Here is a 27,874-nt window from a genome sequence, read left to right as displayed (position 1 = left end):
CATACACATGCAGAACTCTTTGACACATCTGTATGAAGTTATATTTTTGCAAAACTCTTTTTCCAATTGGTCAGTTTGTCATAAAACAAATTCAATGAACTAAGGAGGATTCCTCAATGATTTTTTTTTTTTAATCTTTAATCACGGAGGTTCAGACATCTCTAAAAATAAAGACTAAGTCTTGTGATTAAACGTCTAATTTTTCTGATTAAAAAAGTATTAATTCATTAATAACACTCTGTTCCACTAGTAAATTTTAGTGAACTGCAATAATGTCAAATAATTAAAAAATATTTCAATATAAATATCAATATTGCAATATTGTTGAAATATGTTTTTAAAATAAGCACAATTTCCTTTTAGGGCGTCTTATTGGGGTTATTTTTTTTCTCCTTAAATTTATACCTTCACATGTATACGTATGCAATAATAAAGAAACGTGTATTAAGAGAAATAAAAATGTGCACACAGTCTGCCAACATGAAAAGCACTGGGATCGCCACTGATTTGCTGTCGCCCTCTAGCGCTAGGAGGTGAGCTCAGCATTGTTTTCCTTTTTGCCCAATCAAGACGTCCATGTCAGCAGAGCTCGTTTGTGTTCAGAAGTGCCACTTCGAGACCAATTTATTAAAACAAATAAATAATAAGAATGATTCTTCCAAGTGTTTATGAAGTCAGTTAGTATTACATAAATTCAAATAGTATTTATTTAATGCACAAGTTTCCCCCAATGGACATGTGAAGAAAAAGAAAGCAAGATTTTTTTCCACGATTCAGATAAAGATACAGAGTGAGATGTCCGTTTACGTCTTCGTAGCTTTTAGTTGACGTCTGTAGTTTCTATGCCACAAGCTGACCCACGTGTGGTGTGGTTGTGTTTTTTTTAAGGAATGCGTTAATGTAAAGCTGTTATGGGTAAAAGTAAAAATAATAAAATTCAGATGTCGAAGGAACAAGGGGAGAAAGGAAGAAAATCTGCCAGGTAACGTCAAGACTCAAATGAAGAACCAAATTAGCTAGCTAAACTAGCTAGCAGCGTCGTGTTGTGTTAGCACTGGAGTAAACTGAAAACAGTTTTTTCTTCTTAAGATTAACGACTTAAAATGGATATTTAACTTTTTGACTTTTCTTCCCCCTGTACTGTAATGTCACAGCAAAACGAAACTTAAAAGAGATGATAAGATAAAGAAACCCGGAGAAGAGGATCATCTGAAACACATTCCCTTCAGGCTTCGGGAGATAATGAAGAGCAAAGAGAGAATGAAAGCTGGAAGTCGGACGTCTAAAAAAATAAAAAAGGGTCAGTAAAGACTTGTGTTATTTGGCACAATGTATTTTTCTCGCCGTCAAAATAAGATGTTGTTGTATGACGGAGAATCGGGGCCATCATTAAAGGGACAAATAATAAATAAACAAATATGAATGCCTATTTTTGTTTAAGTAATTATTGCACAGTTTCTTAAAATCCAAATAAACTTCATTTCACTTTTCAAATATCACAGTGTTCATCTGCTATATATTTCACTGGAATTGATGATCCAAACAACCAATGATTTATGAAGAAAAATCTGGAGAATTATCAAGGGTGCCCAAGCTGTATTAACGATTTTAGTCTAATAATATTGATTTTTTTTCTAAAAATTGAACGACTTTATGTTCGTAAAATGTTGAACTTGTCTTTTTCTTCATAATTTTAGGACTTTTTCTATGGTGGCCCTGATAATCCATTGTAGTATTCTGCTATTTTGATGTTGCTGTTTCCATAGCAACTGCCTCCAACAGTGAGCCGAAGAAATTCCAGGATGGAGATATACCCGTCCCGCATTTCAAGAGAAGAAAACGAGAAAGTGTGAAGGCGTATCTTGGGCGCATGGAGAACGAGACCAAACACGTTCTGTTCCTCACCAATAACCAGGTGGACAGAAGACCTGAGCTGGACATCGACCAGCAAGAGAAGCCAGCAGACAAGGGCAAGTCTGACAAAAAGAAGGAGTGAGTATGCATAGACATATTACGGAAAAAGTAACCTTTATTACCTTACTCTGTCATGGGGTCAGAGGTGTTTACTATTGTTATGAGCTCTTTACACTTAAAAAAAGAAGAACTCGATATGAGTCGATTTATTGCAGGAGATTCCAAATGCACATGTACAATCATCTCACTCAAGGTGATGCAATGTTAAGACATAAATAAATCTAACTGATATTTCTTTTCATAATTTGAATGCTACTTAAATATACTCAGTGTCAAATAAGTGTGGCAGCATCCAGATGTGTTCAAAATGTGTGTTTAGCATCAAGTTCTGTTTTCACATTTTTAAGATTTGTGTTTCTATACAATTTAGGGCAAGCTGTTAACAGAGAATAAATGTTCTTACTGTAGGTGTTATTTAAAAAATAAAACATATACATTGTATTTTATGTAGCATCTTGAAAGCTGATGAATTTTACCTGTTTTCTGTTTTTGCTGTCGTCAGGTATGCTAGAATGAGACGCAACAAACTGCAGCAAAAAAAGTTTGAAAAACTAGAAAGCAAAGTGGAAAAAGAAATGTTTGTAGGTAAGGAGTGCATGCTTATTTTTATTTTTTTTACTTTTTCTTGTTTGGAACTGAAGGTAGGATGTGTTTGTTATACTTAAGGATAAACTAGTCATTGATGTAGATTGTTCAATTATTTATATAATGAACTTCAATCTATGTTTGGCTCTACCAGCTGATGTTTTGCTGTTTTGCAGAAAATGTTCCTTTTGGTGAAGTTGCAGTAGCCCCTCCGATGCTAAACATCAAACCCAGGAAAGCTCAGAACAAGTCTCAGGTAACCCTCTTTAACACAGCAATCCTTGTGTCTGACTCGAAAAAGTTGGTTAAAACTTTTTTTTCTTTTTCATTTGAAAGGCACCAAAGGAGCTGCTTCTCAACTCTTTGCTTGGCCACACAGTCGCCTCCACAGCAAAGCCCTCGATGGCGAGACAGAGACTCATGGAGGAGGAGAGGCTGCGAGCGGTGGAGGCCTACCGGCAGCTGAAGAAGCAGAAACAGCAGCAGCTGGAGGCCAGAGCTGGCAGTGCGGGAAAGCTGGTGTCATGATCTGTCGTGTCACGTCAGAAGGACATCTGTTTGCTCCTCTGGAATCAGGATCCGTTACTGCAACAGGCAGATGTGCAGAAACCCGGCTCCCCAGCAAGCGGATTTGAGGAGCCGGTATGTCGACTGCAGGAGTTCCATGAAGCAATCCAAATATTTAAATTTAGGATTGACAATGGATTGATTCCAGATTGATCTGAGTTTAAATTAGACTAAAGTCTCGACTGGAAAACAGCCATGCTGACCTTCAGAAACACCTTGGCCTTTTCAAGGTTTACTCTAAAGCCATCATTTGCATTTATAGCAGATTCATATTTGCATGTTTCTCCCAACATATTGGCATTTCCCTTGACGAAATACATTTACCGCTCATTTAAATTGATGAATGAATGGTCACTAGATACCCGCCCTATGCTTTTTCCATGAAACAAGAAAATAATTCAAATAAATAATTTTGTTTGTAAACTTTTTGCTCTTTTTTTTTTCCACATAAAAATGTGCTGTTAGGTTACGAGTTATTCTGGATTATGTCAAATCTTTTTGGCAGTTTGGTTCACTGGATTAAATCTTTAAATGTTGTCCCTAAAGATAATTTATTTGTGAAACATTTCTCATTTAAGGCTTAATTTCAATTCTTGACTTTAAGAATTTTTTAGGAAACCAACTTGATTTCCAATAATCCATGAAACTTTGTGAACAAGTTTATTTCATTTTAACAGTGTGCTCAGACTTTGTTTCCTGAGAAGTTAAGTCTCAAATTAATCACTTTAGCCCTTCAGAAGAGCCTTGCTGAGCTATTTATATTTTTAATCCATTTCATTGCCGTCAAAGGCTCTTTGTTTTAGCAGGAACCGGGTAGAAAACGCGTTTTTGTTTTTTGACTTCTATTCAACTCATTCAGAATGTTAGCCAGAGTATTTTTGAGGATTTTTGGCAGCAAACTACAATATTTATTACTAGGTGGCATTGAACAACATTATGCTTTTCTCTTAATGAGTTTCGATAACAGTAAGGCCGTTGTCACGGCGATAAGGAAACACGCATACAGCTTTCTGTAACTGTCTACTTGAGGTTATTGCTCTCCCGCCTCGTCTGGGATTATAAAATATCCTTGTTTAATAGGTTTGTAGGAGCCAACAGTAAACCACCTATAGGTACAAAGCAGCTACAGCTCCTTCAAAAGCTATTGATGTCCACACACTGACCCCCTTCAGTGATGCCCCTTTCAACTCTGCTACAATGGACAATTTGTTTTCCTATTAAAACAATCACAGAGGAAATAATCCGTCATTTACATAGCATAGCATGCTAAATGATAAGCCTAAATGAGGCTAACCAAGGAAACATGTAAATTCCTTTTCTTCCTCTTTCGGTGACACACCTCAGCCGCTTCGTGACTTGCTGATTTGTTCTTTTGACAAAGCTGTTACCCAGGATTTACTTTTTTTATATGTGATAAAAAATGACAAGATTGCAGATGTACAACATGAAAAGATCCAGCCATGCTTTCTTTTATTACGTCTGCTTTACACAGAAAACGCACAGTCTCAACACTCAGCTTGTAATTTGAGGTTCTAGCAGATGAAAAATAAAAATTACTATAAAGGCAACCATTGCTGTAGCTATTTTTTTGTATTGATCTTCAGTGTTTGGATTTTTGATTGAACTTCAAGATGAATAGAAAGACTAGATGCCACAAAGAGCTGAACTGTTTGAATTGAAACTAAGTTTAATGCATATTAAGGGCACTCTGATGCATATCTATGATGAAAATGATTACAGTAGCTTCAAAAATCACAGACATGCAAAATAAATTGGAGTTTGCTAATCTACGACCATTCTTGAGATGCTAAAGATTCAACAGATCGGGACAGAGAGCTTCTCCCACTTCCTGGGTTTAAAGGTGGGGCTGTGGCGCGGGGGATCCTGGCACCTTGGTCCATCTGTTAAAAAAGACGCAGAGAAGTGATCGCCGCAGATGGAGAAAAGAGATTTTGCGCCATGCTAGAGGCATCATACATACTCACCTCTTTGAGATGTTTGGCAATTAAGGCTATTTCTGTGGGCTGGTACACACTGCTCTGTCGCTGACCGTTATAGACTGCATATGGAGACACCGGCGTTGTAGGTTCTGGAAAACCAAAGATAAGAGGAAGTGATTGAATAGGAAATAACATTTTAACGGTTTTCTTTTAGCTACTATGATTTGAATTATGCTTTAAATATTTCCAAGTTGTGTTTAAAAAAAAACCTGTGATGTAAATGCCTGCTTTACCTATAGCAGCCTCATCCATAGAGAACGCCTTATTCTCCACATAAACATTTTGCTGAGTTGGCTCTGGCTCTTTCAGGTCGGGGCCATACACCAGAGTCCGTGCAGGATAGACATGCTCCCCATCGAGGGGCTGCTCCTGCTCCGAGTCCTCTTGTGTCAGTAAACAAATCTCCGGAATTGCATAGAAACCCAGGAATACCCAAGCGTTTGACACCACAGCTATTCCTAAGGTGGGATCATCCCAGCTGGCGTGTCCAGCCGCTCCATTTCCGTAGGTGTACATCACAATCCAAGTTACCCAGATAGCACTGGTGAAGAACCCCGTGACAAGGATAAAGGCGCCGTCCCTCCTCCACTGCTTGTGCTTATGTTTCAGCGAGGGCAAAGCGATCAGAACAACAGCCAAGAGAAGCAACATGACATAAATAAGAGCCATTACAAAGTCCTGGTTAGCAATGATACAGGGGTGGTGTAGGGCAATAGGATCTGAGAGTGGATTCCTGACTTCAGTGATGATGAGCCATTCAGTATTGATGATAACCTCCACTAGCCAGAGAGCCAGAGCTCCAAGCCACAAGGTCCAACTCCTGGGTCCACTGCCTCTCCTCTCCAGCAGCACAAGCCACAACCCATGCATCACCAGACAGGACAAGCAGCCTGAAAACAGCACTCCGAACAGGAACCTCCGCGCGACACAGCTTGTAGAGTACCGGTCCACGATGAAGGCAAAAGTGAGTCCAAACAGTCCCAGGGTAAAGACTAGAATACTGGCCTGCAGAGCCACCATACCTTTTCTTTTCTTGTCTGTCACAAAAGGTAAGGAGGCCAAGACAATCACAAAGAGCATAAAGGAAGTCACCATGCCTGCAGCCGCACAGGCCTCCAGCACAATACCCCACACTGCTGTCAGGTCGCACAGCTGGTAAAAGATGGCGCTGATGCTGGGGTCGCATCCTCTCGGAACACCCGTAGGGTTCATGGCCTTGCCGCTGGTTCTGGTCGTAAAAGCTGTAACACAAATTTCCTGTCACTTCAAAATGTTTGTTTCAGTTCCATGCAAATTTTGTTAATTAGACTTTCAAATACACATTTCTGATTTTTGCATGAATCTCAAAAAGCAAAATAAAGCATCTGTTCATCCATTCATCACCTCCACCCATTTCATCCATACTGGGGTTACGGGAATTGCTGCTGCCTATCCCAACTATTACAAGGTGAAGGTGGGGCAACCCTTGACAGATCACTGGCTTATGGAGGGGCCCGGACAAAATTATGTTTTTCCTCTTTTAAAATTTGAAAAAGACAAACTGTAAATTAATCATGCGATTTACTTATGCAATTTAAACAAAGACATTTGCGACTATAGGCTGCACTAAATTGCAACGTTTGGACAAACTGACATGGACGAACAAGAGGCCTGTAAGGGGATTAATTAATTAAAATAATCTTTCAAAATAAAAGCAGAGACATGTCAAGAACCAAACAGCTTTTTAGAGTTAAAAAAGAACCAAAATTAGGGTTAAACCTTTAAGCTTACCAGAGAGCAGCTGTTGCTTTTTTTTTCTCCTTAACTCCGGTGTTTTCAAACTAGTAAAGATAACTTTCCTCTCGCAAAATGATAGTGAAAGTTTTTTTTTCCTTTTAACAAAAACACCAAAGGAAGTCTTTGTCATTAATTAAGGGTCTTCAAGTTAGCCTGTACCAATCCGTGCTAATCCATCCATATTTGAAAAGAACTCAGGACTGCGCGATGCGCCTTCCTCCGTGGACTTTTCACAGTCCGGGTATTTTGCTCAGCTTTGGTGTTTGCAGCTTTGCATATTCACGAGATTAGGGACAGACCTGCGTGTTTGTTTGAGGCAGCTTACACTCAAACAATGGCTCCACTCACCTCTTCTGAAGTCAGGGTTTGTTTTTTTAGTAGATGCTTGCAGCCTGCAGTGCCTGCGTGTTTGGGCTGTGACTTTTGAATAAATGCAAACACAGCCATAATTAATAATGTTATAATTAGGAAACTCCCTTTCCCCATTAGTTTTAAATGTCGTTTCTCAATTTTACCTCTTCGTTTCGTACATTTGAGTAAAAGGGGAAATACTCGTCACTAATACATTTTTAATGAATAGTTTTATTTTCTATGCATTACAATCTCTAGTTTTTATTTGATTTGATGTTTTTTCAACAAAAGCAAAACTAGTGGAAACGATTCATGAAGGCTGTTAGAGCAGTGCCCCCTAGGGGAAACGATCAGAATTGCATGTGATTTATCTTTTTTTTTTTTTTCCTGCGACTGTTAAAACCAGCTTGCACGACAATGTGAAATGATGTTTTTCCTTTTTTTATGGCAATTAATATCTGCAGGGAAAAGATAATCAGACTTTATTTGATCAAAACTCAGCCTTTTCTAATTAAAGTTTTTAAATTATATGCTCAAATTTGTTTTATAAACTTGAAAAGCCTATATAGAGAAAATGCTTTGATCAATTTTAAATCATTTTGATGTGATAAAATAGATTAATGCTATCTCACTTTTGCCAAATAAATGACACAAAGAGGTGGGGACTCATAGTAATTCACAGTCAGTCAAAGTGCTAAGTAAAAGGCTTTTTTTTCTTTTTTTTGCAGGGTTGGTCAATGGGTGCATTCCCTCGGGGTTCAGGGCAGGACTGAATTCTTCCTCTGCTAGAGCTGCAGCTCTGGCATTCAGCCTGTACTTAACTTGTTGTTTATACTGTGTGATGGGGGCCCCCTGTGACGAATCGATATCTCGATGGATCTCGTCCTGAGGGATGCTCTCAAAAATCACGCAACTTGTCAATCAGTTCCTTTGTGGCCCTTAACACTCAAAATTGGAATTTAAGTTAAAACAGAACACAAAGTGACCTTAATGGAGGACACGTCCTGTTCCGATTCCTAAAGAGGCCTTTGGGTGAGCCTCCATTTTTGCATCTCCATAGAGTGCTATTTATAAACATCTGCATCCATGGTCTGAAAGCAGAATACTTTTCCATATAGGCTACTTGTCTGTGTTGTCTAGTCCAGCCTGCTGAAGCTGGATTCATTAGGGCACTTCAGCAGCACTCTCTCCTTTGAGAACATGTCAGGTTATTCATAGCAGTGGCTTAGGTTTGGGACTTGGAGGACAATTTTTTCTGCATTTTTACTGCAGCCCAGCACGCCTCAGGGCCTCACAACAACCCAAATCTATCTAAAATGATCACCTGTTATAAATATATTCATCATAGAGCATGGAATTTCTATTTTTCTAGAAGAAATTTGATCTTTTAAAAAACGTTTCCTTATTAAAAATCAAAATTCTTACTGACTGACGGTATTAGTTTATAAATACTCTCATATAACTCTTTTTGTCCATGTGAGTACAACCTATTATGCATTTAAGTTGATTCACCAAAGTAGAAATCTGTTGTAGCCCAGTTATTGCATGGTGCTTTAGGATATTTGCTTCTCGTGCAATGTTAAGTTATAGAGCTCACTTTTAGCCATCATGGAGTTTTATTGATTATCATAGCTTGGAGGGTAGTGTGTTCCCTATAAGCAGTGGACCGTTAACTCTGTATCCCGTAATTTGGATTACAGTCATTAATTCAGTCCCTGCAAACTCTGAAAGGTTTGTGAGGTAAAAAGGTAACACTAAAAATAGATTTATGTTTCCACTAAGATGCACCACAGGATGTCTCATGAACACTTGCTTTTTATATGGATGTTCAAATAAAAACAAAGGCATTTTAGTGTCAGTCCATTAAATTTTGATTGGCAAAAAAGTTTGGCTGTCTGAAGTTGTTTCAAATTGATGATCTTAGCTAGCACCAATGAAATTATCTTCACATTAGTGGGATTAACATGCCATCTGAGGAAAAATTGCACCCATCTAAAAGACTGCCCTGTAAAAGGTTTATAAGATTTGATTGACTGGAGTTAGTCACACATATTAGAACCCCAATTACATTTGGCAGAAAGTCTCAATGGCAACAGTTGCAATTAGCTCTCTAATTATGGCACTGATTGTATTTAACGTATGAATCATGCGCTCCTCAGCTCAGAGATCTGCTGCATTCTGACTGCTGTACAAATGTGGCAAACTGTGCTGTTATTGATTCCTAAAAGCAAGCAAACCCCTACAGACATTTAAACAAAAAAAAAAATCCCCCCAAAAAACATTAAGCTGAGTCTTTGGCTGGCCTGGTGCCACTGATCAATGCCATGTAACATCTGAAAAAAGAGAAATTTAAAATCAAAGCCGTCGCTATGGCAACGCCCCTGCCACGTTCCACCAATCAATGGAGTCCGTGGGGTTGTGAGATGCGCCAGGGAAAGGCCAGCGTCCTACATAAAGAGTCCAGGACAGGGAAGCTTGCAGCACACAGGGCAGCACACCTTTCTGCAACCAGAGAAGTGTGACAGAAGCCACAGGACAAAAAAAAAGGAAGACATGGTACATTCATGCGGACAGGAGATTCCTGCCTGGGTCTATGTGGGCAGCCTACTCTTCTTCATCTCCTTAAACTCTTTTACAGTCAGCGGAGGTAAGACATTGGTTGTTGAAATTTTTGTTGAAGATTTAATTAGTTTCAATATCCTGCACTGTACGAGAAGCTGCATTACTCTATTTTAGTCCAGCTTCCCCCATACTGTAAGTGGGCAGCAAGCTACGCGTGAGTGTGTGTGCTTTGCTTCAGGGCAAAAAATGATTAGTTAGTTGGTTATTCAATGCATTTTTTCTTTACGCAAAATCCACACTAAATAAGTCCTGGAAAAATCTTTTATAATATTATATTTTTCTAAGTAATCAGACTGACTGGGACAGTTTCATTCAATGCTAGTAATTTGAGAATGCGCATATTGTCTGTTGTGTGAGTAAAGGAAGCAACAAAATGTTCTTTATTGTTTGTGGAAAAATTAAGTTGTAAATTGAAAAAGATAAATTAAACAAGCGTCCAAAATTACCATACAAAAAAAACAAAAAACTTTTTTTTAATAATACGTTTATTATTGTTTCCTATCAGGCACATTGTGTTAGAAACATTTTGAAGTACACCCCGCTGTACTCCACTATGCACAAATAGTTTAGGTTGCTAGCCAGCTAATTGGGGAGAGATTACTTTGAAGTGGGGGCACTAGATTGTGGTGAAGAAATGACAACTGTGAGATGTCCCAGGGAGACAAGTGTGCTTCCCCCTGTGTCTCATTAAACCCCAACAGGAGGCCAACAAGCCTGCTGCTGGCTGTGGCAGAGCAGAATAGAAACAGCAATTTTTCATGCTGAGTCTTTCGTGTTGGGTCCTTCAGTATGTTGCTGCTTGCGCTCAAGAGACCGCACTTTAAGGCAGCCTTCTGCAGTGGGACTGCAAACTTAGGAATCTTCTTTGTGCATCTGGAATGTGAGGTTCCTGAGTCAGCCACCTGGCTCCTGTCTTTCACTAGTTTCCTCTAATTGAAAGCAGAAAGGAAAAGTGATTTTTGCAAGTTTCTCCTAAGTTGCAGTTTCATCAGTTGTGCTTTGACTGATCTTGAGTTACTTTGTGCTAGACATCATTTTAGATAAACAGATAATGCAGGCAGATTGTGCCCTAACATTTGTGACAGATAATTGAAATTAAATGAGTGCTATTTCAAATCAATTAGCTTTTGTGCAAACGTAAAGGCGTCCTCTGTGTTTTTCTCCCCCTTGTTTTTTGAAGCACCTTTGAAGCAGGAGCTTCTTGACAATGGAGCCACAGTGCTGAATCACTCCATGAGCCTTGTGCATCGGATGGAGACACTACTGGCCATGGGGAACGGGAGTGACGTCACTCTGCGGGTGCAGACCATTGACACAGATGAGGTGAAGGTGATCCAAGCCCACAGTTTGGTCCTGACACTGCAGAGTGATGTGTTTGAGGAGCTGCTGGTCAATCGCAACAACAGCGCTGTGATTTTGACAGAGACCGCCCTCTGCGCAGCTGTTTTTGACAAGTTTATCAGGTGACTAAGCACTTTATTGACTAAATAATGCAGAACTGGTTGCAGATATATGAATGTTTTTCATTCTTTTCACATTTGGACATTTGGATTGTTCCACCTTTAAGTATTCTAAAACTAGACTCACTGTTTTAGCTTCAGTTAACATAAAAGTGTGGGCTTTTTGAGTGACTCATGTGGGCTACTTTTGCAATATTTTTGTATAGCTAGGCTCAGAGAAATAATGTTTGTTTTAAAAATACTTTCTTTTGCAGGTATCTGTACTGCGGTGACATTTCCGTACGGCTAGATCAAGCTATATTCCTGCACACGCTGGCCACCAAATATCACGTGTGGGGCTTACAGCAAGGTCTGACCCACTACATGACTCAACATCTTTCCAGTGATTCGCCAACAGGTCACGTGGTTAGTTGGTATAACTATGCACTAAAAATTGGGGACACGACCCTACGGGACAGCTGTCTCCTATACTTGTCCTGGAACCTGTCTTCTGTGCTGCAGAGCAAAGAATGGGGCTCCATTAGTGAAGACCTGCTCTTGTCCTTGCTGCAACGCTCTGACCTTATTCTGCAAAGTGAACTGGAGCTCTTTGAGGCTCTGGAGGTTTGGGTCAATCTGAACCAACCTGTCAGTGCAACAGTGGAAACTGCCCTAAGGGCTGTTCGTTATGGCATGATCCCCCCTTATCATCTTTTTCGCCTCCAGAAGCAGTCCCTCCTTCTGATAAAGTATTACGAGTCCATCCGTGATCTCCTATATCTAGCTTTCCAATTTCACTCGGCTTCGCCAATTCAACTGGCAAAGTACTTTGATGTCAACTGCAGTATTTTCACCCCCCGCAACTACCTGTCATCCTCCTGGGGTTCTCCATGGGTCATCAACAGTCCTACTCGTGACGATCGCAGCTTTAGCTTTCAGACACAGCTTGGGCCAAGTGGCCACGATTCTAGTAAGAGAGTGACATGGAATGCTCTTTTCTCTCCTCGATGGCTGCCACTCAGCGCCAGATCGTCATATTCCGAACTTGGTGCCATGCAGCCCACCCGCACAGAGGCAGGCCATCCTCGCATCATTGTAACTCCGGCCACCTCCAGCCCAGACTTTGCTGGTGTCAGCTTCCAGAAAACCGTCATTGTTATGGCAAAGCAGCAAGGAAAAGTGGTGGTCCGCCACGTCTACAACTTCCACCAAAGTACAGAGGAGGCTGGGGATTTTTTGATGGATGCAGATTTGCAGCGCCGTTCATCAGACTATCTAATTGACAGTTCTCTTTATCTGCACATTGTGATCAAACCTCTCTACCATACACTGCTTGTTGCTAGGAAGTAAAACCACAAATTCCCAGGAACCTCACTATCCCTCTACCACCCACACAATCACATGCACATGTTCCAAAGTACACTCATATCACAGCAGATGTGTGTCTTTCATATCTGTGTTATTGTAATGATTTGGTGCATTTTATTGTCTTCCAGCTGTTCAGATTGGGCAAGTTTAGAAAGAAAATCAAGTATTTTAAACTGTACAACCCATATTTATAATAATTGCATTCTTTGGATCTTAATTTTTAATGTGAGAAAAATCATCATTGTACTGTATTTCTTAATGTATCTCAAAATGTGGTTGCATATTTTCCTTAAATTTATTATTCAAAGCAATGTTCATTTTTCACCCAGTTACACATGGTTCTATAGAGGCTTTTTTCCCAAGATAAACTACAATTACTTTTACTTATATAGATTTTTATCATTTATGTGCTCTAATGGAATATTGTATACAGTTTGAAACTCATAAAATAAAAATGGAAAAAAAGAACCCCATTATCACTTAATTTACAGGCGAACTGTCTTGTCAGGCTATGGAAAAAAGCTGTATATTATTTATATTATTTTTACCTTTGCTTCCTTTGCACCCTCTGTGCCCCCCCCCCCCCCAAAAAAAAAGAAAAGAAAATGTATTTATTTATTTTCCCAGGAGCTCTGTATTGTACTTAGCTAGAATTCTATGACTTCTAAAAATCCATGTCATTGTAATAAATTTAAAAAAAATAATAATAAAGGAGAAAATAAAGGTCAAGAATTACTGGTTTGCAAGAAGTGATATTTTTTTAACAAAAAAAAACATTCTGTTGCCACTAGCCATTGCTCGCTATTGACTAAGGGTTAAATAAATTTGAATTTTTCTTTTTTTTGTTAGTTAAAAAAAGTATTTCTAGAATTATCCATATTGTGACTTGCAAAAATTCTACAACTTCAAGAAATCTATTTTATGGTAACACATTTAGAAATAATAAAGAAGAAAATAAAGAGCAAGAATTAATGAGAAACAAAAAAAACAGAAATTCCACGTCTCTTTAGTCAAAGTCAAATACTCCAGTTGACTACACGTCCCATCACACTTAGCTTGAAACCGGAAATACGTCACTTCGTCGTTGAAACCTTCAGCTGTCAGACTTTGGCCACCCCGGTGCAGGTTGCGTTAGCAAACTCTCGCGTACTGTTGAGATTTATAAAAAGTTGTGCATCCATCTGCTTATCGTCATTTTATCGCGGAAACTTTTCGTTTCCGCATCAAGCTTGCAGGAGCTCTAACCGCCTCATTTTAACTGCCGCTGGATGTGCAGCGATCCTGAGCGGGTGTAAGGGTAAATCTAAGGGAGGGAGGGAGTAGGGAAGAAGAAGGAGGAAAAAAAAAAGCCAAGTCTTTTGTACTTCCCTTCCCCCCCATCAAAGCAAAGGGGAAATGTCTCTCTCCAAAGGAGGTAAGACTTATTTTCCCACCCTTTTTACTCCTGCACCTTTTACAAAAGTAACTAAACTACCGAGGTGATATGAGCGCGGAAGTAGTTCAGCTAACTTTGTGTAAAAAACATAACCTTGTCAGGTGGGAACCTGCCTGTATGAGAAGAGGAAAACGAAGCTACATGCATGTCTGTCCCACTTCCCAAAGTCTGTAAACTTAAATATTTATATAGAACGCATCATCAAAAGTACTGCCTTATATTTACTGAACTTAGCAGTAGCGAACCATCGCACTCATTTATTTCAGTTCTCGTGTGGCTAGCTTACCTCATTTTCACGTCAGCAAGAATAGCCTGACGAGCTGTTGTTAACTAATGTTCCGCTAATGGAAGTCCGTAAACCGAGTTAAATTTATTTCATTTGAGTCCAAAACCTTCGGGGCCACAGGTGTTTTTACTTTACAATGTGTTAGCTTCACCCAAACCTAAATACTGTCAGTGTGTTCTAGATGCTTTTGTTTCCAAAAGCGTCACAAGAAGAGCACGATAATGACGTCAATTTACATTTTGAGTTAGCCGCGTGCGCTGTTACACAATCATACTAGCGTTACCATGGTCTGAGTGCACGCTACTTAGCCGCGAGCCGCTCAGGCAATCAGAGCCTTTGGCCTACATGACATGTTTTGACTTGCAGCACCTACGCCGAATATGCAATTTCCCTATTGTTGACAGTTCATTTGTTGCAACGCAACCAAGCAGGTACCCGCGCTCCTCCAGAGCCTCTGTCTCTATGATCCACTTTCAGAGATTCTGCCGAACAGCACAGATAAAAGTGGTGTGGAAGTTTATCCGTGCATGACTCATCGTTCTCTGGATGGATCTTTTCTAGTAAGGGCTGGTGCTTCCTGATGATGACTCGCCAAGCAGCTAAATGGTCCTTGATCCCATGCACAATCCAGAAATTCTTGTTCACATTACTTAGTTTTTCTGGACTACTAGGTATTTTCCACTGAGAGATTTTTTTTTTCCTCTTTCAAATTTTTCATGACATGACATTGAAGCCACTCCTGCCCGTCTGCCTTCCTGTTTCCTTTTATTGCTCTGATCTCTTGAAGATTTTTATTTTCCCTGCTGCTGCTGCTGCCTGGATGAACTTTGACTGCAGTTGTGGCTGATGTCATGGAACTATTGCGTCCTGTAGGCTCAGTTTGAGGATCTTGCAGGAGAAGGCTGCCGTCGTCAGGCTGGCCCTGACTATCCTGAACAGTGACAGCAATTGGACCAAATATAGTGACAACATATTTCCCAAGGGTCCTAACAGTTCAAGCGGATATTTCCAATCTGACTGGTTGTGTTATTTCCCAGCCCACGATCACTGTAACAAGGGTTTCTTGCATGCAGCTTTCCATAAACCAAGACAGTTACCTGAGAAGAGACAGTATTTTCCGACTATTATTACTCCACATTATTCAAAAAGAAACTCCACTCTTAGTGAAACTGCATAGAAACTGCTTTTTTTGTGTGTTTTTGCACCTGCATGACATAATTGTTGGAGTCGATCAGCAGAGCATTATCTCTAACAGCTTAAAATAGCTTTGACAAGCAGGTTGTTTGACTGCAGCTCCACCATGTTTGCATGTAAAACCCTCTTTTCTCGTGTGACCAAACGCCTGAATTCTTCGTCAGGTGATACAAATTCTTTAAGCGCTCTTGGTTTACCTCATGCACAGGAAATGCTAAGTCTATTTTTGACTCGGCATGTGTGGGTAAATCGCATTCAATCTCACCCTGCAGCATGAAACAAGCTCACTGTCTGGACTCTTATTTTAGGCTTGCAGCACACAGCGGACGTGTCTCTGTCACTGATGGATGCAATATCTGAAATCTTTGACCACGTTTACTTCCCTTTCCAGCTGAAATCGATGAACAGTGGTTTGCCCACGTCTTCCTCCTTCACTAGAGTACTTGCCTGACCAACTTAAGTGACTCATGCTGTGTCACTGTAAGAATGATTGTAAAATCACAATATTTACCTCCGTTTTGCAAACAGTCATTTCAGTGCTGGGATTTTTCTTGCCTTCTTCTTGTTGCTCTCAAACATATTTATTCAGCAACGTCCTACATGGTTCTTCATAAACGATGAAGCCCTGCAGAAGCACATACAGCACATTTCTGGTGAAGTGCTCTGTTTTTCCGCTTGGCCTTCCAGCAAGAACAAACATGCAAAAGCACCAGTGTCAAGGAAAGGATGAGCTTTTTTTTTTTTTTTTTTGCTTTTGCTTTTTTGGAGTTCCTGCTCAAAGGCGCTGCGGCGTTATCAGGCAGACAGGCCCTCATAGCAGCTTCTGGGAAATCCCGGAGTCTGTTGGTAAACAGTGTTTAGAAAAAGGGCTGATGTCAATGATTTAGCACAGAAAAGGCCACAAAATATTACAAACAAGATTAAAACAAAGCCTGCTTTAAAAAAGGTCAAAAACCTTCATCACTTCTAATGTCATCATGCCAAAGGTAATGAGTCATTTAGTCCACCTTTTTTATTTTATTTTTCGGTTTAGACACACTTTATCTGTACCTGGGTAACAGATCTACTTTGTGTCAGCCAAAAACCATCTATTGACAGTTTATCCTCTTTCACTCATGCCCTTCCTGCCATAATGCCTCAGAAGCCCCAGTAGTTCAGACCTGGCCAGTCCTGAGCGGGTGAAAACTGTCAGGTGACTCACTAAAAGGTGGATTCCAACATGCTGGTGATGCGTCAGTGTAGGATGGCATGGAGCTGGTGGCTGAATGCATAAGCTGCCCACGTTGTTTCAGCATTTTCCCTGTTTTTTTTAAGCGTCTTGTCTCTCTCTCATAAAGCCATGAGTAAAAACAATATATAGGTAAACAATAGAATTTGTAATGAGAGTTACATGTTCTGACGCACACTGATGCTGCATTTAAGTATGTTTATTTAAAAAAAATGCTGCACTCATTCATGACATATTTAGGTGTGTCCGACAGTCAGTCATGGAAAAATAAGTTATGTCTTTTTCATATTTTCTGAAAAATCTAAATGAAGTGAAATTGTTTTCAAAATTCACAAATATGTAGAATTCAGTATCTTGACACTAAGTTTGTCAATGATTTTTGAATTTTAAATGACTTATTTTAAAAAATGTCAAAACTAGTTTGCAACTGTCGGGTAAAGCAGATTCAACTATATATTTTAAAACTATTTCTATCTCTGTTTTTTACGGAGCCCGTGTCCTGACATGAATAAGATAAAAAATAACTTGTTCCCACAAATTAATATGTTGTTCCCACAAATTAAAATCTCGTTCCCACGCAATAATTAATTTGTGCGAATGAAATAATTATTCATGTCATAAGTCATTCATAAACACGGATATGCTCTCCGTCCTGCCGCAAAAGCCGCTTCTCTGTGACCCAGATTTGTTCAAGAAAGGGAAAATAAAAACAAGAATGATCAATTTATTATTGTCTCAATGAAAATACGAAAAATATCATAAAATTTAGGATGCTAAAGCTTGCTGCTTCGCCATACCGCAGCGATTCTCCGGACATAGCTCCTAGCTCTGCCACAGAACTCTTTTGCTTGTCACGCCGGCATTCGGGCAGCTGGCTGGCCGTCTACCGGCCACCCAGCTGCGGTATGGCATATTGTAGTTTAGGGATGAATAGGAATAATAATATTCAGGACTTGTCTTTTATTAACACATCTTTAGCAGTCACTTAACATCTGAAGGCTAGCAGGTTACATGCTACGTAGGCTATAATTTGTCCTGTTGTATTTGAATGCTTCACAGTTACAGGGTCACGGTGATTGGTCGAGATGCATTATGGGATATGTGTGATGCATGATGGGTTGTGTAGCATGTAGCCTTTGGATGTTAAGCGACTGCTAACGAGAATGTTAATAAAAGACAAGTCCTGAATATTATTATTCCTATTCGACCCTTAACTACAATGTCCGCTGGCTGGCTGTCTCGTAGCAGCACAAAGCTCAAGCGAACTATGTCCGGACAGGGGTTGACATAGCCCAGAAATTTGCACTGGCCCACAGGGCCAGTAGTTTTTGAAAGTTACTGGCCCGACACCGCGCACAGCGAGACCCGCCGCTCCGCAAGTGCTTGCAACTTTAGGGGGGTCCGGGGGCATGCCCCCCCGGAAAATTTTAATATGGTGCAATTTGGTGCATTCTGGTGACATCTAACACTAATTTATACACTTTTCAATGACTGAAAATAGAGCATATCAAACTTAAATCTGCTCTAGTCTGTTTCAGATGTTTTGAAGAGAGCGCTGCAGTGTAGTAGGAAACACTAGTTAAGAAGTTTTCATGCTGCTTCTAATCACTGCTATTTCACATTTGTTCCTAATCAATAGTTAAGAAGTTTTATTGACTTTTTTGCCCTGACTGCCTTAAGGTTCTGCTTTTTGTTACTTTTGCAAAGTTACATTTACTTTTTAGTTACTTTAGTTACCTAATTAAATTAAATAATTGAAAAATTAAATACAATTAAATTACTGAGATCATTCAGCTAACTAGAAATACTTACTGCTTACAGTGTTGTAAAGAAAAACAAAATTAAGTAGTTTGACCTTATACTCCATTTGAGTCTGAGATTCAGGTATTTTGAGTTGCCTTTGATTCTTTGACATTCAGCTTAAAGCTTAGTGCATACAGTTTCATCTTCAATGCCTTCATTAAATATCTTGCTGTCCATAGCACTAATTCCACCCGTCACTCCATCTAACATATTCCTATCTATTCCTGCCACGTCTTCCACATCTCTGACATGCTTCAGTCTCTCTTCAGTGACGGTGTTGGATTTATGATCATCGCGGTGAAAAACCACCAGGGCGTGCGCTGATGTGTGTGTCAGTTTAAATATATCTGCCTTAAATGTAATAATGACCCACTGGCTTGTTCCTTCGTTGTTGCTGTTTAACATTGTTTAGTATTGAATTGTTACATTCAATAAAGTTTGAAAAAAAAAATTGAGTGAGCGCGTGCCGCGTGGTGCTCGGCAGTGACAGCCGCGCGCGCAGGCGGGAGAGGAGGAGAAGAGTGATAAAAGGTTTCCCATAGAAACCCTTGAAGTCTGAACACAGGACTAGCAGAAAAAGTGAATTATAAAGACGAGGTAAATCTACACGTTTTCGCAAAATATACTTTATTGTAAAAGGTGAAAAATGTATTAATTGTTAGATATTTTAGTGGCCCGAGCGGACAAGTAAAAAATAAAGTCTTGTGGTCCGTACTGCTCGAAAAACAGGACCGGGCCAGCGGACAAATGGCTATGTCGAGCCCTGCCGGAGAATCGTTGCGGTATGGGGAAGCAGCAAGCTTGGACATCCTAAATATTATATTTTTCTTATTGTCATCGAGACAATAATAAATCGATCATTCTTGTTTTTATTTTTCCCCTCCTGAATGAATGTCCTCAGTGTCTTCCATGCAATGTAATGAGACACAGACAGAAATGTGAAGGTATCTGCTCTAAATCCAAGTATCGCTGACATCCGTGTTTATGAATGACTAATCACGTGAATAATTATTCCGTTCGCGCAAATTAATTATTTCGAGGGAACAAAATATTATTTTGTGGGAACGAAATATTATTTTTGGAGAACACGATATTGATTTGTGAGAACAAGATATTAATTTGTGGGAACGAGATCTTTTTTATTTTATCCATGTCAGGACACGGGCTCAGTAGTTTTTAGCCAAAATCAAAAAACACTGTTTTTAAAAAAAACAACCTTTTTTGCAACGCAGCAGAAGTTCATTTGAAATTTGCCTCTGAGTTGTGGGCGGGTCTGCTGACGCAAAAGTAACCCTCCATTGTTATTCCATCTTTCATTTGTTTACGCTTTCTCCCGCTAGCTTACAGCTCCTCACAACCCCAAGCTAACATTAGCAGTGCAACAGAAACCGCGAGCAATAATGGAGCTTTACAGTTTAAAAACCTCTTAAAATTTGAGTCACAAATAAAACTTTATTGGTGGTTTTACATTTGTTAATTGAATTGAATTTTATCTGGACTTTTTTGTCTCTTAAGGCAGGAAAAAGGTGCCTGGGCCGAAGCTGCCCAAAGAAGTTTTCATGTCTCCTCAACCAACAGCTGCAGCGTGAGTCTTCCTTTAGTTATTCCCTTGAATTCATCAAGACTGGTTATAAAATGATTAAAATCTGGATATTATTGTTTTTCTGTTTTATTAAACTCTTATATCTTTGCTAAAAAGCAGAATATGTGGCAGCACTTTAAAGAAACATGTTTTATATTCTGTTTCATTAGATGTACTTTGTGGTGTTTTTTTTTAAGGGGTTTGTTGCACATTTTCACCAAAGGCAAGTAACAAATAAAAAAAAATGCAGGGAAATCAGAGCTAAAGTTCTGCTCTGCATCTAAAACAAAAATTATCCATACAGTAAACATTTTTTTATCTAGATATCAAGGTAACATTATTTAGTTGCCACTTTTAGCTGAAGTAACTTGCTAAACATTTGCTTTTTCAAGCTAAAATGGTTATGGATGTACTAAATTAGCCATAAAGGACGGGAATTGAACCATCATCTACCCTCTGGGCTGCAGCTATATCATGAAATTATTAATGGTCATTTTTGAAAACCTGATCATGGGGACAGCTGTAGTGCTCAATCTGCTCTGTGGGATGATTGTGGGAGGTGGTGGTGTCATCATCCCCTCCACTTTTAGAAGGGATGTGCCCTTGAGTAAGTCAAGAGTCAACAGGAAGCTGAGCTAGAAAGAGGAAGGAAAATAGAGATGTAAAAAGTAAATATTCATGGGATGACAGTGGAGCAAAATGAAGAGGTTGGTTGGAAGGAGAACCTGAAAAGATCTGCCGCCATCTTGCTTGTTATCCTGCTGGCCCTGCCCTACTTGCCGCTGCTGGTTGGTTACCCTGGATCAGGTGTGTTCAGTCAGTGCAATCCTGGAATCACCTGATCCAGCTAATCAGCTGCAAGTAGGACAGAGGTGGCTGGAAAAATGAGCAGTGTGGGCAGATCATGAGATCTTTTCTTTTTTTCCCTCTATCTAAATGTTGTGTACCTGCAGGCCCCCTCGAGACCTCGATTCAAAGGCTTGTGTCACAATCGGCGATCAGGTAAATTTCCATGTCTCTGACGCTTGTTCTGTTTTCTGTTGAGCTGGAAGTGTCCATCATTGCTACTTCTGCTTTTGTGCAGAACTTTGTGGTGAAGGCGGATGACTTGGAGCAGATTGAAGAGCTGGGGAGAGGAGCATACGGAGTTGTGGACAAGATGAAACACGTACCCACCAACGTTATCATGGCCGTCAAGGTCAATTTACAACGTTGTTGCTACCAACTCTCTATTTCTCCCCCTTTCGGCCACAGATCTGTCCAGTTTGAAGCGTTTCGATCAAGCGATGAATGACAGTGATGTTTATGTGTTTAGAGGATTCGTGCCACCGTGAATACTTTGGAGCAGAAGAGGCTGCTCATGGACCTGGACATTTCCATGAGGACGGTGGACTGCCACTACACTGTGACCTTTTATGGCGCCCTATTTAGAGAGGCATGGCCACTTTATATACTCAGGATGTCATTGCAGCTATGGTTCCCCCCCGCCCCATATTTTTAAATGTGTCTGTTTTTTTAGGGTGATGTCTGGATCTGTATGGAGCTGATGGACACCTCCTTGGATAAATTTTATAAGAATGTTATTGAAAAAGGCAAAACCATTCCTGAGGACATCTTGGGCAAGATTGCAGTAGCAGTACGTCCTGCCTTTTTTTTTTTTTTTTGCTTTTCTGTTATTGTGGTGTGTAATTATTCACTGGTAAATACTACTTTATACCACCATGGTGACAAAGCAAGGCAGCTGAACTTGTGGGAAGTGGCTGTCAGATAGCCAGACACTGTGATTGTTAAATTGCTGCTTGTGTGAAGGATCAGAGGAGAAATCTTGCATCCCACACATGTTTGCTTTGTGCAACCAAAAAAATGTGTGCACTAGAATTTGAGGGGATTCGGCTCAGCTGATGAATACAAAGTTCTATTTATGTTGCGCCAAACTGAATACAAACTGTTACAGAGGCTACTCTACTTCCAGATTTGAAACATTTCCTCTTCTTCCTTCTTTGTTTTGTACAGATTGTTAAAGCATTGGAGCATCTGCACAGAAACCTGTCGGTGATACATCGAGGTATTCTGAAGATCAGTCAGGCAAATGCAGTGTGCAACATTTTGTTGCTGTATTGTTCTTCTCAATTCTTCCCCTCTTTCTCCTCCAGATGTGAAGCCTTCCAATGTTCTAATCAATACTCTGGGCCAAGTGAAAATGTGCGACTTTGGCATCAGCGGCCACTTGGTGGACTCTGTGGCCAAAACCATGGATGCTGGCTGCAAGCCTTACATGGCGGTGAGTGGAGACTTGGTGGCCTTGAACTACCCATAGGCGTTGTGTGCCAGCACCACTGATGAACTATTGATCTGCTGGAAACGTGCAAAACGAAATTAAATTTATGTTGGCGGGAAAACAAATACTTTAGCAGACAAATCCAAAGGACTTTTATTTATTTAGTTGTTGCTTCAAATTGTTTTTCTCACTTAAAAAACAAAATATCTAATTTTCTTTTTGAAAAAAAAAATGTCTTTCCAGCCTGAACGGATCAACCCGGATCTTAACCAGAAAGGCTACAGTGTCAAGTCAGACATTTGGAGTCTGGGCATCACTATGGTGAGTTTAAAAAAACAAAAAACGTACAAAATGATTTTCTTACAAAATAAGTTTTTTATTTCGACTTTAAATTTTCATTTAAATTCTGTAAAAAATAATAGTACATATGAATATTACAATTTTTGACTTTTGAAAAAAGGCTAAAGATTGACTGTTAGCAACACGCGGGAGATTTCAAAGTAATGAACATGTTTTAAAAGGTTGTAGCAGAAATACAAACTTAAACTAATCCTTTAACATTTTTTGAAGGTTGCAGAAAATATTCTGAAAAATCAAACAAACTCTGAAGTAACCCAAATAAACACAAACTCTGAAGTTTGTGTTTTTTTTTTGCTGTCTATAATTTTGAAAGTCATATCTATTTTTGGACAATATGCCATATTAAGCAAAACCTAACAGTCAGATAGGTGTAATTTTGAGTTGAAGGAACAGTACTCATCACTCCACCAGACTACATGACTACAATACCCATAATGCTCCAACATCACGGTGTGGCTTTGTAGTTTACCGAAGTCAAACATTTTGACAGGTCTTTGAGCGACATGTACTCCAAAAATCCATTTGAGGTCAGTGGAGAGAATTCATACGTAAGGCGCAGTGGATTTTAAGGCGGAATGTCTATTATTGAACAACAATTGAGGATTTTAAGTGCGTCATATGACCCAAATATACGGGAAGGGTCACCTAATTTTTCTGAATTTCTGACTGAGATGCACCAACGATAACGATAGAAATCTCACTAACTACCACTACGTTTGCTGCTTTGAGATGATCCTACGTGGTAAAGGGTGTCTTTTATTTTGAAAAGAAATCATGTGAACCTTTTGTTCACAAACATGTTTTAAGAATGTTTTATGTTTTGTTTATACAAAAAAAGCAATAGTTTATTAATATGTATCATAAATGTTGAAGGTTGTAGAGCCCTCCTGTAGATCATTTGACCCCATTTGTTTTCATAAAAGCTCATGAGTAATATTTATCAATCTGACATTTCGATTTTTTTATTTAAAATCTCACTTAAAAAGATGAACATTTGAACTCTGACAGTCATGTTATGAATATTCTGAGATTATATGAAGTCCTACAAGCCCCTGACTAATGCTGAGTCATGATGACCATCCGCAGTTTTCCTGGCTGCGGCCCATGAATGCCGGTTAGTTAATAAAAATATCTAACCCAGCCTGCAGATGGAATTCTGTTTTTTCCTCCTTTTTTTTCTTTTTTTTTTTGGTTCTTCACTTGTTTCACAAAAGCTGACTTTGATATTCGCTATGAAACCCAAATTAATTCAGTTTTAAACTTTGATATGAAGCTAATTTATTTTCTGTTATAGAATATTTTTGCAAGAAAGCATCTATTTTTGAGAAAAGGAATAACATTTTTTTTGTATATTTAAAACATTAAAACACAGTTGATAACATTTTTTTTAATCTCACCAGATAACCAACATTTTTATTCCCACTGTACACATGGAGTGTTTTTCTATTATCAATCTTTCTTCCTGTTTTGTAGATCGAGCTGGCCATTTTAAAATTCCCCTATGACTCATGGGGCACCCCGTTCCAGCAGCTCAAGCAGGTGGTGGATGAGCCATCTCCCCAGCTGCCTGCAGACCGCTTCTCTCCAGAGTTTGTAGACTTTATCTCACAGTGGTGAGTCGCAGTCCTTTCATCCTTACTCATCATTTGAGGCTTGCGTTTCATGTCGCTTAAGTCCACTGGGGGGCAGCATTTGTTTCTTCAAAGAGGTGGTCGAACTGTGGCTCATTTGTTTCATCAATGTCTTGTGGTTTTTAGCTTATAAAGATATGGATTTTGTTATGACTTACTATATATATATTAATTTTACAGTTTAAGAAAGGCGCCAAGGGAAAGGCCAGCTTACACAGAGTTGATGGTGAGTTCTTTGAAATGTTGTGATGTATTTTCTGAAGAGGCCTGAACTGATCCCTCTTCTCCTCCCTCAGAATCATTCATTTTTCACCCTTCATGACTCCAAAGAGACAGATGTGGCCAGTTTCGTCAAGGTCATCCTGGATGCCTGATGGGCTCCCTCCAGGCTCCACCTTACGCTAGTGTGGGCGGGACCATTTAGCACACGAACCAATGGCCCTGCTTCTTTGTTTTTGTTTTTTTAAACTCACTGGAATGACAGACTTTTACGGCAGGGGGAGGACACAAAGACTGCCAGCAGTATCTGGAGTGGGAGAGCGTTGCAAACAAACTGATACGATGGAGATTTCTGTCACTCCTCTAGGCTCTCTGTGCAAACAGGTGTAACCCTCCCCCCGCCCCCATACGTCGAACATTTTTACTTTTGACTTCGACCCCTTCATGCGTCTTTTGAAGGTGGACAGAGCCAACAGCCATTTGTTTGCAGCGTAAAATGTTTGCATACTTTTGAGTTTTACCTTCCGACACAAACCATACATTTTGTGTACTGAAAGCTATATATGCCAATCTGTTTTTCCTCATTACTCAAAGGTTTGATACTGTATTTTGTCAAGTGTGAATTTTACCAAACTGTGGCCTTGTTGGAGCGCCCCAGATGGGATGGGTCAGAGCCTTGGGGGCTGCCTTTGAAGGGATCGGAAACAAACACGTTAGAAATGTCAAAGGTCACTTTCTGGGCAGCGTGCCGGTGGCAAGGCGGGAATGCAAAGCCTGCTATAACATCAGCAAGCCGAGGCATTGACGTCGCATCGACTTATTTTGTATTCTTCTTTCATCAGCGCGAGCTCCAGTGTTGTGATTGGAACTACCTGGAAGTATTCAGGGGTTGCCCAGTCAAGCTTTCAGCTTTATCTGTTCCTATGTGCCATTTATTTTGCAAATGTAAACATTAATTGATGCATTAATTGTTTATTTTGTTCTCTTTTGGGCTTATCCTGTTTTTTTTTTGAGTACAGAAGAATTTAAACTCTTCAATCTTTACCCCAATGCCTCAGTTCTGGTGTCGGTGTAACCTTTTTTTTTTTTTTAACGAGGCACTTCTTTGTGTGTTTGTTCCTGCGTTTCTCATGGCTTACAAAGACAACATGTTAGGGAAATAATTTATGAGTTAAAGATGTAAATATTGTCTTTTTATGGAAAATGGCACTGTCCCAGATGATCTGAATGGTTGGTGTTAGTTTTTAAGATCGTGTGACTTGCAGGCATTCACCTGCACCTGTTTCGGATCGATGTGCTGTCAGGCTCCACCTCTCAGGTTTCCAGTAGTTTGCGGAGGCGGCCCAGTTCCTTGTTTATCGCCCCCCCACCACCGCAGGTTGTGCACACCTCCAGCACTGGACCAAGATCCTCATTTTAGCCCGTGCAGGGCAACAGTTCTCTGTTTGGTCAGACCGTACTATGCAGAAATACCCAACATGGACACGGCAAAAGCCCTCGGCTGTTGTGCTTGGAGACTAAGGATAAAGATGGCACCGGTGGGTCCTCGGGTTCCCACTGGTTTTCTCAGCATTTTCAGTGAGTCGGGAGTATTTATGATTGTGAATAATAAGGGAAACTTAGTGCCACCACAAGGAAGCTGCTGTTATTTCTTCTTCTTTCTGTTGGCCATCTTTTGATGTAAATGTGTTTGAAACACCAATAAGAATGGAACACTTGCTCTACCTCTTCATCCTTCACTCTGTGCACCACCTCCTCACTGGGTGGAACTGACAAACTTGAACTACATAAAAGACAAAAAATAAAAGCTTTATTCAGTATATTTAAAATGTGTCTATTATAGACTTCATGTTGGGGGATTATGGAGTTTAACGTTTATTAGAAAAATCCATAGCTGGTTTCTTTCTGGCCATACTTTTTTTCCTTTTTTTTTTTTATCTGTAGCACTGGAATTTAGAGGAGATATTGAATCAGACTGGTCCAGATGCCATCCCAGCACAGGTTCCAGCTCTGTGTCTCGAACTGGTTGCCAAGGGTTTGTTTTCCATCCTCTTAAAAGTGATACTGTAAAGAAGGTGCAATGTAATGAAAGTCTGATTGATGTGAAGACGGGAAACTGGACACCACTCCACATACATGTGCTTTTCCGCTGTAACTGAAAGCCTCGAAGTGCCTTTTTAGACCTGACCTTTTGCAGCCCATCAAGTTGCAAGACACTACAGTTTGTTGAATTTTATTTGTGGGCTATGACGAGAATTTTCTTTTAACATTTCTTTGAATTTTTATTATTTTTTTTGTCAAGATTTAAAGCCAAATTTTAAATACTCCAGAAACTTATACTTTATTTTGTTAGCCTGAAAATTTACAATAGTATATTATTCTTGAATGTATAAAAATCAGCTGACTAAAAGATATGTAAAAATGCGCGTTTGTCCTAATTTAAAAAAAAATATGATTGTATATGTGCAAGCTTGACACGACATTTGAAAGTGACTATATTTTTTCACGTCAAATTAGATTTTTCCAATTTCTTAATACAAACCCATCAAAAAAGATGTATAATTCCTGCTCAGATAAGAGTTTTCTTAGCTTATATAATGTCTTAATTATATGTTCTATCAGTTAAAAGCTGGCACTCTAAACAAGTGAAACTCTTTTTTTCTTTTAAATACACACTCCAATTTTTTTTTAAAGCACTCCTAGTTTTAATTATGATTTAATTATGAATTATGCCACTTTTAGCCAAAACAAAATGTGGTTTTCTCTGACATAGTTTCTGCAGAGCGGCAGTAGTTCATAAGAAATTTGCCTCTTGCCCCTTCCCCTCTTCGTACTTGAGAGCTCTCTGCTTACGTGTTCTCCCGCTAGCTTACAGCCCTGATCAGCCCCAAACTAACATTAGCGGTGCAACCAAAATAATGAGCAACAGTGCAGCTATTAAGACAGTCTTGAGCCAGATTCCAGCTCAGATGACAAAAATGAAAACATTAACACATCTAGTTGCCTATAAGTGGATGCATGAGAACGGAGCGAAGCAGGAAGCTTGTGGGTCGCAAAAGCTTCTTTGCTACATCACAAATATGCTCATTTTTAAATAACATTTTTTCATCTCCTCCTGGTTCACAATAATTTAAATGAAGAAATACTCAGAAAAGCTACTTTGAGCTTGTTTTTGT

General features: G+C 39.6%; 4 protein-coding genes across 7 annotated transcripts; 3 read left to right on the top strand and 1 right to left on the bottom strand.

Moving 5' to 3' along the window:
• The first annotated feature begins 805 nt into the window (after window positions 1–805).
• ccdc137 (coiled-coil domain containing 137) lies at window positions 806–3,549 on the top strand. Its single transcript, XM_004071402.5, has 6 exons — window positions 806–982; window positions 1,155–1,300; window positions 1,767–1,992; window positions 2,477–2,559; window positions 2,736–2,815; window positions 2,896–3,549. Exons 1-6 carry the CDS (start codon window positions 912–914, stop codon window positions 3,085–3,087), a joined length of 798 nt encoding a protein of 265 aa, XP_004071450.1. The 5' UTR covers window positions 806–911; the 3' UTR covers window positions 3,088–3,549.
• A 1,013-nt stretch (window positions 3,550–4,562) lies between these two features.
• LOC101170345 (G-protein coupled receptor family C group 5 member C) lies at window positions 4,563–7,558 on the bottom strand. Of its 4 annotated transcripts, XM_004071643.5 has the most exons (5): window positions 7,418–7,558; window positions 7,251–7,322; window positions 5,360–6,367; window positions 5,112–5,215; window positions 4,563–5,027 (listed from the first exon to the last, which is right to left on the bottom strand). In XM_004071643.5, exons 3-5 carry the CDS (start codon window positions 6,336–6,338, stop codon window positions 4,914–4,916), a joined length of 1,197 nt encoding a protein of 398 aa, XP_004071691.1. In that variant the 5' UTR covers window positions 6,339–6,367; window positions 7,251–7,322; window positions 7,418–7,558; the 3' UTR covers window positions 4,563–4,913. The 4 variants fall into 4 exon arrangements, with proteins under 4 accessions (XP_004071691.1, XP_078807055.1, XP_011476441.1 ...); XM_078950929.1 differs by lacking the exon at window positions 7,418–7,558 and having other exon boundaries at window positions 7,251–7,378; XM_011478139.3 differs by lacking the exons at window positions 7,251–7,322; window positions 7,418–7,558 and adding an exon at window positions 6,897–7,248.
• Window positions 7,559–9,577: 2,019 nt separating this feature from the next.
• Window positions 9,578–13,428, top strand: btbd17b (BTB (POZ) domain containing 17b). Its single transcript, XM_004071644.5, has 3 exons — window positions 9,578–9,900; window positions 11,056–11,338; window positions 11,590–13,428. Exons 1-3 carry the CDS (start codon window positions 9,807–9,809, stop codon window positions 12,662–12,664), a joined length of 1,452 nt encoding a protein of 483 aa, XP_004071692.1. The 5' UTR covers window positions 9,578–9,806; the 3' UTR covers window positions 12,665–13,428.
• Window positions 13,429–13,729: 301 nt separating this feature from the next.
• Window positions 13,730–26,527, top strand: LOC101170843 (dual specificity mitogen-activated protein kinase kinase 6). The gene is made up of 12 exons (XM_023957526.2): window positions 13,730–14,096; window positions 20,144–20,213; window positions 21,164–21,212; window positions 21,295–21,408; window positions 21,526–21,645; window positions 21,730–21,846; window positions 22,224–22,275; window positions 22,364–22,491; window positions 22,732–22,809; window positions 24,322–24,461; window positions 24,660–24,705; window positions 24,776–26,527. The coding sequence occupies exons 1-12, from the start codon at window positions 14,078–14,080 to the stop codon at window positions 24,851–24,853; spliced, it is 1,011 nt and encodes a 336-aa protein (XP_023813294.1). The 5' UTR covers window positions 13,730–14,077; the 3' UTR covers window positions 24,854–26,527.
• The last annotated feature ends 1,347 nt before the right edge of the window (window positions 26,528–27,874 follow it).

The sequence above is a fragment of the Oryzias latipes genome, chromosome 8 (assembly GCF_053564925.1).
Source record: "Oryzias latipes strain Hd-rR chromosome 8, Olatipes_Hd-rR_3.1".
Classification (NCBI taxonomy): Eukaryota; Metazoa; Chordata; class Actinopteri; order Beloniformes; family Adrianichthyidae; genus Oryzias; species Oryzias latipes.
This window is presented reverse-complemented; position numbering and strand designations above follow the sequence as displayed.

Coding starts and splice junctions, on each gene's coding strand:
- btbd17b (XM_004071644.5), top strand. CDS start 9,807: ATGGTACATTCATGCGGACAGGAGATTCCTGCCTGGGTCTATGTGGGC. Junction 9,901..11,055: donor CTCTTTTACAGTCAGCGGAG/GTAAGACATTGG, acceptor TGTTTTTTGAAG/CACCTTTGAAGCAGGAGCTT. Junction 11,339..11,589: donor GTTTTTGACAAGTTTATCAG/GTGACTAAGCAC, acceptor TTTCTTTTGCAG/GTATCTGTACTGCGGTGACA.
- LOC101170843 (XM_023957526.2), top strand. Junction 21,409..21,525: donor ACGTTATCATGGCCGTCAAG/GTCAATTTACAA, acceptor TTATGTGTTTAG/AGGATTCGTGCCACCGTGAA. Junction 21,847..22,223: donor TGGGCAAGATTGCAGTAGCA/GTACGTCCTGCC, acceptor TGTTTTGTACAG/ATTGTTAAAGCATTGGAGCA.
- LOC101170345 (XM_011478139.3), bottom strand. CDS start 7,032: ATGACAAAGACTTCCTTTGGTGTTTTTGTTAAAAGGAAAAAAAAACTT. Junction 6,368..6,896: donor AAAGCAACAGCTGCTCTCTG/GTAAGCTTAAAG, acceptor TTTGTGTTACAG/CTTTTACGACCAGAACCAGC. Junction 5,028..5,111: donor TTGCCAAACATCTCAAAGAG/GTGAGTATGTAT, acceptor CTTTTTTAACAG/ATGGACCAAGGTGCCAGGAT.
- ccdc137 (XM_004071402.5), top strand. CDS start 912: ATGGGTAAAAGTAAAAATAATAAAATTCAGATGTCGAAGGAACAAGGG. Junction 1,301..1,766: donor GTCTAAAAAAATAAAAAAGG/GTCAGTAAAGAC, acceptor CTGTTTCCATAG/CAACTGCCTCCAACAGTGAG. Junction 2,816..2,895: donor AAGCTCAGAACAAGTCTCAG/GTAACCCTCTTT, acceptor TTCATTTGAAAG/GCACCAAAGGAGCTGCTTCT.